General features: G+C 34.2%; 1 protein-coding gene across 1 annotated transcript in view; it reads right to left on the bottom strand.

Annotated features, from left to right (window-relative positions):
- Positions 1 to 64: 64 nt before the first annotated feature.
- The window catches only part of LOC100560362 (ATPase family AAA domain containing 3A), a 32,568-nt gene continuing 20,527 nt past the window's right edge, over positions 65 to 12,105 (bottom strand). The window contains exons 11-16 of the mRNA XM_062965777.1: positions 8,253 to 8,377; positions 6,255 to 6,306; positions 5,351 to 5,421; positions 4,758 to 4,925; positions 4,401 to 4,509; positions 65 to 480 (exon numbers count right to left, since the gene is read on the bottom strand). Of these exons, the coding sequence (XP_062821847.1) occupies positions 313 to 480; positions 4,401 to 4,509; positions 4,758 to 4,925; positions 5,351 to 5,421; positions 6,255 to 6,306; positions 8,253 to 8,377 (693 nt within the window). The 3' untranslated portion in view covers positions 65 to 312. The remainder of the gene's footprint in view (positions 481 to 4,400; positions 4,510 to 4,757; positions 4,926 to 5,350; positions 5,422 to 6,254; positions 6,307 to 8,252; positions 8,378 to 12,105) is intronic.

Here is a 12,105-nt window from a genome sequence, read left to right as displayed (position 1 = left end):
CTTTTCAAAAAAATCCCACAACTTAAAGTGGTTTACAAACCTTTGGAAGAAAATCAGGCACAAACCGGTTGCTTTCTTTTAATGTATTGGTATCCTCTTCTGGGATACAGTCCCACATTTTAAAAAAAAGAATAATCCAGAGACAGCGGATTTCAAAATGTATCACCTTGATCCTTCTTCATTGGCACAACCTTTGTGATCTCCTTGACATGATTCTGTTCCGTCCCGGTACCTTAAGGCGAAGGGCCGCTCGCTTCCCCGTCGTCAGTCGGCCTGGCATGTTTTCTCCGTCTCTCGTTTTCTCTTTGCAACTCATACGGACTTCCCCAGCGCCAGAGGCAACGGTTGGCTCTTTCCCGGCTCCACGCCCTCGGCCTTGAGCCACTCCATTTTCTGCTTGTGCTGTTGGACCGCGTCGGCCACGCGGGCGTCAATCATCGCCTCCGTCAGAACGCCGTCCTCGGATGCGTACGCGGCCGCCTGGGAAAAGGAAAGAGATTGAAACAAAAAGCCCTGAGAACTGGCTTGATGCTGGTCTTCCAAGCATTAGCCAAAAAGCCAATAGAGCCTGGATGGCCATCTGTTGGGAGTGCTTCCATTGTGTGTTCTTGCCTGGCTTAGATGACCCTTGGGTCTCTCCTACATCTACAATACGCTGACTTATTAAAGCAGAGGCTGGGTGGCTATCTGTCGGGAGATAATAATAATAATAATAAGTCACTTATGGGAAGTACAAGTCTTGCAGAAGAACAGAATAATAATAATAATAATAATAATAATAATAATAATAATAATAATAATAATAATACGTGTCACTTATGGGAAGTACAAGTCTTGTAGAAGAACATAATAATAATAAGTGCCACTTATGGAAGTACAAGTTTTGAAGAACAGAATAATAATAATAATAATAATAATAATAATAATAATAATAATAATAATAATACGTGTCACTTATGGGAAGTACAAGTCTTGCAGAAGAACAGAATAATAATAATAATAATAATAATACATGTCACTTATGAGAAGTACAGTTCTTGCAGAATAACAGAATAATAATAACAAGTGTCGCTTATGGGAAGTACAAGTCTTGCAGAATAACAGAATAATAATAATAATAATACTTGTCACTTATGGGAAGTACAAGTCTTGCAGAAGAACAGAATAATAACAACAGTAAATGTCACTTATGGGAAGTACAAGTCTTGCAGAAGAACAGAATAATAATAATAATAATAATAATAATAATAATAATAATAATAATAATAATACGTGTCACTTATGGGAAGTACAAGTCTTGCAGAATAACAACAATAATAATAATAATGTCACTTATGGGAAGTACAAGTCTTGTAGAAGAACAAAAAAATAATAATCATCATCATAATATGTGTCACCTATGGGAACTACAAGTCTTGTAGAAGAACAGAAAATTATTATTATTATTATTATTATTAATAACTATTTTTATACCCCGCCTCCATGTCCCCGCAGGGACTGAGAGCGGCTAACATGGGGCCAAGCCCAGATAATCACAATAAAACAGAATAAAACACATACAGAGCAAATCAAGCATCATCAACAAGAAAATTTAAACAGAATAAAACACACTATCCTGTGTTGTCGATATGGCTGGAATCACTGGGTTGCTGTGAGTTTTCCGGGCTGTCTGGCCGTGTTCTGGAAGCATTCTCTCCTGACGTTTTGACCACATCTATGGCAGGCATCCTCAGAGGTTGTGAGGCAGTTTCACCCATAGATGTAGGCAAAACGTCAGGAGAGAATGCTTCCGGAACATGGCCATACAGCCGGGAAAACTCACAGGATCCCAGCATATTTGTAAGAGGCACTGGAAGGTTCTAGCTTCCTTTCAAGAGCCAGGAATGTTGCAGATTTGGTAGGATAAAGAGGGCTCGCAAACCCGTTTTACTGCAAAGCTCCAGCTGGGTCTCTGCGGTTCACACTTGGCTGGTTCTCTGAATGGTTTTCTAAAAATAGAGCTGCCCAGGCCCGCGGCTGCCAGCAGAAGAAAGGAAACCGCTCGGAAGGGGAAATTTTTAACTTGCCGAAATCAAGCATTTGGCTTTGCCCGAGATAAATGCAAATGCCTCGCGGCGTCGCCCGGAATCCGCTTTCTCAGATACAGAGTTACCCCGAAACCCACAACCCTCTGTCATCTCATTTTACGTTTCACCGATCAAAAAAACAAAAAACAAAAACAATTCAAGGCTATTTCCGGGCTGTATGGGCATGTTCCAGTAGCACTCTCTCCTGACGTTTTGCCCACATTCTATTTTATTTATTTGCCACATTTATATCCCGCCCTTCTCACCCCAAAGGGAACTCAGGCGGCTCACAAGTTATATTTACATACAATATATTATATTATTAGCATAGCACAATATACACATTATATATTACTATATTGTACTAGACCAGAATAATAATAATAATAATAATAATAATGATGATGATGATGATGATGATGATGTTTATTTGTATCCCGCCACCATCTCCCCCAGAGGGGACTCGGGGCGGCTCACAAGTTATATGTACATGCAATATATTATATCATTAGCATAGCACAATATAAACATTATATATTACTATATTGTACTAGACCAGAATAATAATAATAATAATAATAATAATAATAATAATAATAATAATAATAATAATAATAATTGTATCCCGCCACCATCTCCCCCGGAGGGGACTCGGGGCGGCTCACAGAAATATCAAACACAAAACAATAACAATATATAATACATCAATAAACAATAACATGCACCCATTGTAATATTTGCACATTACCCAAAAATAATAAAAACACACTTATTAAAAACATAGAATTTAAAAACAGTGAGGCTGTAATAGATTAGCAAAGTGCACATTACAAGTTGTAAACTCAAAACATAGATTATTAGTAATATGACATGTAATATACAATATACAAATATAATAGCGCATTATTATTATATTGTATTACATTATAATATTATAAACATTTATATCCTGCCCTTCTCATCCCAAAGGGGACTCAGGGTAGCTTACAAGTTATACGTACATACAATATATTATATTATTAGTATAGCACACTATAAGCATTATATATCACTATATTGTACTATACCACTATATTGCAATATTATTAATAATATTACATGTAACATATAATATACAATTATAATAGTGCATTATTATATTATAATATTGTCAATATTATATGTTTATACAATAGATTATATTATTAGCATAGCACAATATATTATATATTACTGTATTGTATTAGACCACTATATTGCAATATTATTAGTAATATTACATGTAACATATAATATACAATTATAATAATGTATTATTATTATATTGTATTACATTATAATATTATTATCAATATTATATTTACTTACACTATATTATATTATTAGCATAGCACAATATAAGTATTATATATTACTATATTGTACTAGACCACTATACTGCAATATTATTAGTAATATTACATGTAACATATAATATACAATTGCAATAGTGCATTATTATTATATTGTATTACATTATATTATTATCAATATTATATGTATATACAATATATTATATTATTAGCATAGCACAATATAAGTATTATATATTACTATATTGTACGACCACTATACTGCATTATTAGTAATATTATATGTAATATATAATATACAATTATAATAGTGCATTATTATATTGTATTATATTATAATATTGTCAATACAGTAGAGTCTCGCTTATCCAACGTAAACGGGCCGGCAGAACGTTGGATAAGCGAATATGTTGGATAATACGGAGAGATTAAGGAAAAGCCTATTAAACATTAAATTAGGTTATGATTTTACAAATTAAGCACCAACAAATTTGACAGAAAAAGTAGTTCAATATGCAATAATGCTATGTAGTAATTAGTGTATTTACAAATTTAGCACCAAAATATCATGATGTATTGAAAACATTGACTACAAAAATGCGTTGGATAATCCAGAACGTTGGATAAGTGAGACTCTACTGTATATTATATTATTAGTATAGCATAATATTAGTATTATATACTGTTATATTGAGATAGGAGACATGGTGGAATGGTGTCTTCCTGGCCCCCTTCTTCACCTCTATGAAGCACACATAGATGTGGGTGAAACGTCAGGAAAGAATGCTTCCGGAGCATGGCCATGAAGCTCGGAAAACTCACAGCGACGCTGAGTATGTTTAGCTTGGAGAAAAGCGAGGTGACGTGAGTGTTATGTTTAAATAATTGAAATGATGTCCTATACAAGGACTGCTGCTCCAGAGACTAAGACACAACGGGGCAGTGGATTCAAATGCAAGGAAAAGAGAATCCACGTAAACAACGGGAAGAACGTTGTGCTTACCTGCCAGGCAACAGCGAGTTGCGAGATCTCCCGGCCGGACATGCCGTCGGTCAGCTTTGCAATCTCAGAGCACTTTTTCCCATAGTCAAACTGGCCCAGCTTCAGGCGCCTGGATGAAGAAAAACAACACAAATCAGCACCAGCATGCAAGTAGTATTAGGCAATGGCCACCTTAAATACTTAACACACTAAAAATAAAATACTAAAACTGAAGGTCAGATAAATGACCTTGGAAGGCCACATCCGGCCCATGGGCCTTAGTTTGGGGACCCCTGCTCTAGAATAGCCCCACGTGAGACCCCGTAATCCCAAAACCATAATGGCAATAGAGAAGGCGCAGGAAGGGTGTTTACTGACTGCTTGCCCTCGGTGGCCGGCTTCAGGACGTGCTTGTCGAAATACATCCGGACCAGCCTCTCTCGCTCTTCCAGCCCCGGCAACGCAAAGTGAACCATTTCGTCGATCCGGTCGTTGATGGCCCAGTCAAACTGCTCGGGCTGGTTGCTGGCCAAGACCAGCATGAACCTGGAGAAGCGGGAGAGGTATATTAGTATAGCATACTATCAGTATATTTCATTTTATTATTATATTGACATAGGAAACATGGTGGAATGATGTCTTCCTGCCCCCCCCCTCTTCACTTTGGCTCCAAACTTCCTGCCTGGAACGTTGGTGGTTCATATCCAGGGAGCGGGGTGAGCTTCCGCTGTTAGCCCCAGCTTATGCCAACCTTGCAGTTCGAAAACATGCCAATGTGAGTAGATCAATAGGTACCGCTCAGGCAGGAAGGTAAGGCTATTCTGTGCAGCCATGCCAGTGGCCACATGACCTTGGAGGTGTCTATGAACAACGCCGGCTCTCTGGCTTGGAAATGGAGAAGAGCACCAACCCCCAGAGTCGGACACGACTAGACTTAATGTCAAGGCGCAAAAGAGAAAGAGATTCCTTACTTGTTGCTGTGCTGCCCTGTTCGATGCAAGAAAGCATTGAGGGTGGCCCGCAAGTCTTCGCTGATCTTTTCCTAAAGGAGAGAGAGAGACAATTATAGTTGAGCATTCAGCTCACAGCAAACAGAGCATGAAGTGCCATGTGGCTGTTAAGAATGTAGAGCTTAGGAGGCAAAGATAGAAAAATTGGATATTTATAGTTGAGCATTCAGCTCACAGCAAGCAGAGCGTGAAGTGCCATGTGGCTGTAAAGAATTTAGAGCTTAGGAGGCAAAGATACAAAAACGGGATAGTTATAGTTGAGCATTCAGCTCACAGCAAGCAGAGCATGAAGTGGCTTTTAAGAATTTAGAGCTTAGGAGGCAAAGATACAAAAATGGGATACTTATAGTTGAGCATTCAGCTCACAGCAAGCAGAGCGTGAAGTGGCTTTTAAGAATTTAGAGCTTAGGAGGCAAAGATACAAAAATGGGATACTTATAGTTGAGCATTCAGCTCACAGCAAGCAGAGCGTGAAGTGGCTTTTAAGAATTTAGAGCTTAGGAGGCAAAGATACAAAAATGGGATACTTATAGTTGAGCATTCAGCTCACAGCAAGCAGAGCGTGAAGTGGCTTTTAAGAATTTAGAGCTTAGGAGGCAAAGATACAAATATGGGATACTTATAGTTGAGCATTCAGCTCACAGCAAGCAGAGCGTGAAGTGGCTTTTAAGAATTTAGAGCTTAGGAGGCAAAGATACAAAAATGGGATACTTATAGTTGAGCATTCAGCTCACAGCAAGCAGAGCGTGAAGTGGCTGTTAAGAATTTAGAGCTTAGGAGGGAACGATACAAAAAAGGGATACTTATAGTTGAGCATTCAGCTCACAGCAAGCAAAGATGCAGAATTCTGTCTTTAGATACGTACCGTTGACCGCTTACGCAGGAACGCATCTGCTTCATCCACAAATAGCAAGAGGCTGGAAAAGAGAGGAAAGTTGTTCGGCTATAGGTATCTATTTTTATTTTTGAAATTTACCACCCTCGGCTTATACTGGAGTCAATGTTTTTCCAGTTTTTTTGTGGTAGGGGCTTTGGCTTATATTTGGGTCGGCTTATATTCGAGTATATACGGTAGATAGGTAAATAGATAGATAGATTGATATGTTGTTGAAGGCTTTCATAATAATAATAATAATAATAATAATAATAATAATAATAATAATAATAATAATAGACACTTTGGACATGTCTGATGTGTGATCCAATACAACAGCCAGCAGAGTGTCTGCTGTGGACTCATCTTGTTGTGTTTCAAATAAATAATAATGATAATAACAATAATAATAATAATAATACAACACACAGTCCTAGACACTTGGGAAGAGTTCGACTTGTGATTTTGTGATACGAAATCCAGCATATACTATATAATAATAATAATAATAATAATAATAATAATAATAATAATAATAATACAACACAGAGTCCTAGACACTTGGGAAGAGTTCGACTTGTGATTTTGTGATACAACATCCAGCATATCTGTCTTGTTTGCTGTGTCATACTATGACTTTGTCTCAATAATAATAATAATAATAATAATAATAATAATAATAATAATAATAATAATAGACACTTTGGATGTGTTTGACGTGTGATCCAATACAACAGCCAGCAGAGTGTCTGCTGTGGACTCATCTTGTTGTGTTTCAAATAATAATAATAATAATAATAATAATAATAATAATAATAATACAACACACAGTCCTAGACACTTGGGAACAGTTCGACTTGTGATTCTGTGATACGAAATCCAGAATATACTATATTATAATAATAATAATAATAATAATAATAATAATAATAATAATAATAATAAAAAAAATAAATCACACAGTTCTAGACACTTGGGAAGTGTTCGACTTGTGATTTTGTGATACGAAATCCAGCATATAGATCTCGTTTGCTGTGTCATACTATGACTTTGTCTCAATAATAATAATAATAATAATAATAATAATAATAATAATAATAATAATAATAATAATAAATTACACAGTCCTAAACACTTGGGAAGTGTTTATACTTCGGCTTCTACTGGAGTCAGTTTTCCCAGTTTTTTTGTGGTAAAATGAGGTGCCTTGGCTTATATTCGAGTCGGCTTATACTAGAGTATATACAATATATAATAATAATAATAATAAAAAATCACACAGTCCTAAACACTTGGGAAGTGTTTATACTTCGGCTTATACCGGAGTCAGTTTTCCCAGGTTTTTTTGTGGTAAAATTAGGTGCCTCAGCTTATACTCGAGTCGGCTTATACTAGAGTATATACGGTATATAATAATAATAATAATAATAATTTTATTCTTATACCCCGACCCATCTCCCCGAAGGGACTTGGGGCGGCTTACATGGGGCCAAGCCCGAATAGAACAATAAAAACAAGACAAGAAACCAATAAAACCAATAATCAAACCATAAAAACAAGTCATAAAAACTTATTATTATGTAAGAAGCCACAATCCAAACTCGCTAATAAATAAGTAATACTGCTGCAGAGGATTTCAGAGAAATGCTTAGACAGCCATTGAGTCCCCAGCTCCGTGTTTTCAGCTCCCTTTGCAGACGATGAGCCTCTGAATAATGTATCCCGTGCCGCCAATACATTTTTAAACACTCCCATAATATCCTCGCCTCTCGCTTCCTTCTCATGGAAAAAAATAAAAATAAAAAGGCAGGTTGCGAAGTCTGCCAGGCAAGTGGGGTGAATAATATCCAGGGTGGGAGAAAGAAACTCTTGTCTGTTTGAGGCAAGTGTGAATGTTGCAATTGATCACCTTGATCAGCACTGAATAGCCTTGCAGCTTCAAGGCCTGTCTGCTTCCTGCCCGGGGGGGAAATCCTTTGCCCGGCTTACCCTCTCCTGCTGGTGTTTGCCCAGTCGAAGACCTTATGCATTGCGGTGACTCCTTCCCGGCCCATCGGGGCCACGTCGCCGCCCGTCATGATGGCGTAATCCATGCCGGAATGTGTGGCTAGTTTCTGGAGAAAGAAAAAGACAAACAAGAAATGAATAAAACTTAAACCTGTGGGTTTTTTTAAAGGATTTAATAGATTTAAGTTATCAAGTACAGAGGCTCATACAGATTCCATATTGAGTTGGGAGACATGCAAAGTGTGCCTCAAGCTCTTGTTCGCAATGAACTAATCTTGTTGTGTATCAAATAAATAATAATAAATCACATAATAATAATCATAATAATACATCACATAGTCCTAGAAACTTGGAAAGTGTTCAAATACAAAAGCCAGCATAGCAATCTTGTTTGCGGTGAACTAATCTTGTTGTGTATCAAATAATAATAGTAATAATAATAATAATAATAATAATAATAATAATAATAATAATAATACATCACATAGTCCTAGAACCTTGGAAAATGCCCGACATGTGATTGAATACAAAAGCCAGCATAGCGATCTTGTTTGCGGTGAACTAATATTGTTGTGTATCAAATAATAATACTAACAACAATAATAATATATCACATACATAATAGTAGTTCTAGAAACTTGAAAAGTGGCAGATGTGTGATCGAATATAAAAGTCAGCATGGTGATCTTCTTTGTGGTGAACTAATCTTGTTGTATATCAATAATAATAATAATAATAATAATATATTACATACATAATATTAATACATCACATAGTCCTAGAGACTTCGGAAGTGTCCCATGTGTGATCAAATACAAAAGCCAGCATAGCGATCTTGTTTGCGGTGAACTAATATTGTTGTGTATCAAATAATAATACTAACAACAATAATAATATATCACATACATAATAGTAGTTCTAGAAACTTGAAAAGTGGCAGATGTGTGATCGAATATAAAAGTCAGCATGGTGATCTTCTTTGTGGTGAACTAATCTTGTTGTATATCAATAATAATAATAATAATAATAATAATAATAATAATAATAATATATTACATACATAATATTAATACATCACATAGTCCTAGAGACTTCGGAAGTGTCCCATGTGTGATCAAATACAAAAGCCAGCATAGTGATCTTGATGTGTATCAAATAATAATAATAATAATATCACATACATAATAATAGTTCTAGAAAACTGGGAAATGATGTGTGATCGAATATAAAAGCCAGCATAATGATCTTGTTTGCGGTGAACTAATCTTGTTGTGTATCAAATAATAATAGTAATAATAATAATAATAATAATAATAATACATCACATAGTCCTAGAACCTTGGAAAATGCCCGACGTGTGATCGAATACAAAAGCCAGCATAGCGATCTTGTTTGCGGTGAACTAATATTGTTGTGTATCAAATAATAATACTAACAATAATAATAATATATCACATACATAATAGTAGTTCTAGAAACTTGGAAAGTGGCCAATGTGTGATCGAATGCAAAAGCCAGCATGGTGATCTTGTTTGTGGTGAACTAATCTTGTTGTGTATCAAATAATAATAATAATAATAAAAATAATAATAATAATAATAAAAATAATAATAATAAATAATAATAAATCACATACATAATAATAATACATCACATAGTTCTAGAGACTTGGGAAGTGTCCGATGTATGATCGAATATAAAAACCAGCATAGTGATCTTGTGTATCTAATAATAATAGTAATAATATATCACATACATAATAGTAGTTCTAGAAACTTGGGGAGTGTCTGATGTGTGATCGAATATAAAAGCCAGCATAGTGATCTTGTGTATCAAATAATAATAATAATAATAATAATAATAATAATAATAATAATAATAATGTATCACATACATAATAGTAGTTCTAGAAACTTAGGGAGTGTCTGATGTGTGATCGAATATAAAAGCCAGCAGTGATCTTGTTGTGTATCAAATAATAATAATAATAATAATAATAATAATAATAATAATAATAATAATGTATCACATACATAATAGTTCTAGAAACTTGGGAAGTGTCGGATGTGTGATCAAATACAAAAGCTAGCATAGTGACCTTGTTGTGTATCAAATAATAATAAATAATAATAATATATCACATACACAATAATCGTTCTAGAAACTTGGGAAGTGTCTGATGTGTGATCAAATACAAAAGCTAGCATAGTGACCTTGTTGTGTATCAAATAATAATAAATAATAATAATATATCACATACACAATAATCGTTCTAGAAACTTGGGAAGTGTCTGATGTGTAATCAAATACAAAAGCCAGCATAGTGACCTTGTTGTGTATCAAATAATAAATAAATAAATAAATAATAATAATATATCACATACATAATAATAGTTCTAGAAACTTGGGAAGTGTCTGATGTGTAATCAAATACAAAAGCTAGCATAGTGACCTTGTTGTGTATCAAATAATAAATAAATAAATAAATAATAATAATAATATATCACATACATAATAATAGTTCTAGAAACTTGGGAAGTGTCTGATGTGTGATCGAATATAAAAGCCAACATAGCGATCTTGTTTGCGGTGAACTAATCTTGTTGTGTGGCAAATAATAATAGTAATAATAATAACAATAATAATAATAATACATCACATAGTCCGAGAACCTTGGAAAATGACTGACGTGTGATCGACAAAAGCCAACATCGTGAGCTTGTTTGCTGTGAACTAATCTTGTTGTGTATCAAATAATAATACTAATAATAATAATATATCACATACATAATAGTAGTTCTAGAAACTTGGAAAGTGTCCAATGTGTGATAATATAATAATAATATATCACATACATAATAATACATCACATAGTCCTAGAGACTTGGGAAGTGTCCAATGTGTGATCAAATACAAAAGCCAGCATAGTGATCTTGTTGTGTATCAAATAATAATAATAATAATAATAATAATAATAATATATCACGTATCTAATAATAATAATAATAATAATAATAATAATAATATATCACGTATCTAATAATAATAATAATAATAATAATAATAATAATAATAATAATAATATATCATGTACAGAATAGTAGTTCTAGAAACTTGGGAAGTGTATTAAATAATATTAATAATAATAATAGTACATCACATACGTAACAGTTAAAGTAGCCTCCACACATAAAGCGGTACCTAAATTTCCTACTCGACAGATGCAACTCTTTCGTAATAATAATAATAATAATAAATCACATAATAACAATAAAACATCACATAGTTCTGGAAACTTGGGAGGTGCTCGACGTGTGATCGAATACAAAAGCCAGCATATGGATCTTGTTTGCTGTGAACTAATCTTGTTGTGTATCAAATAATAATAATAGTAATAATAATAATAATAATAATAAATCACATAAATAATAATAGTTCTAAAACTTGGGAAGTGTCCGATGTGTGATCAAATACAAAAGCCAGCATAGGGATGTTATTTGCGGTGAACTAATCTTCTTGTGTATCAAATAATAATAATAATAATAATAATAATAATAATAATAATAAATCACATACATAATAAGACATCGCATAGACTTAGACACTTGGGAAGTGTCTGACATGTAATCGAATGCAAAAGCCAGCATAGCAATCTTGTTTGCGGTGAACTAATCTTGTTGTGTATCAAATAATAATAATACTAATACTAATATCACATACATAATATTTCACATAGTAGTTCTAGAAACTTGGAAAGTGTCCGATGTGTGATCAAATACAAAAGACTATATGGATCTTGTTTGCTGTGAACTCATCTTCTTGTGTATCAAATAAT

This window comes from Anolis carolinensis, unplaced genomic scaffold (assembly GCF_035594765.1).
Source record: "Anolis carolinensis isolate JA03-04 unplaced genomic scaffold, rAnoCar3.1.pri scaffold_15, whole genome shotgun sequence".
NCBI lineage: Eukaryota > Metazoa > Chordata > Lepidosauria > Squamata > Dactyloidae > Anolis > Anolis carolinensis.
Note: the sequence above shows the minus strand (reverse complement) of the source record. Positions and strands in the feature narration are given on the sequence as shown.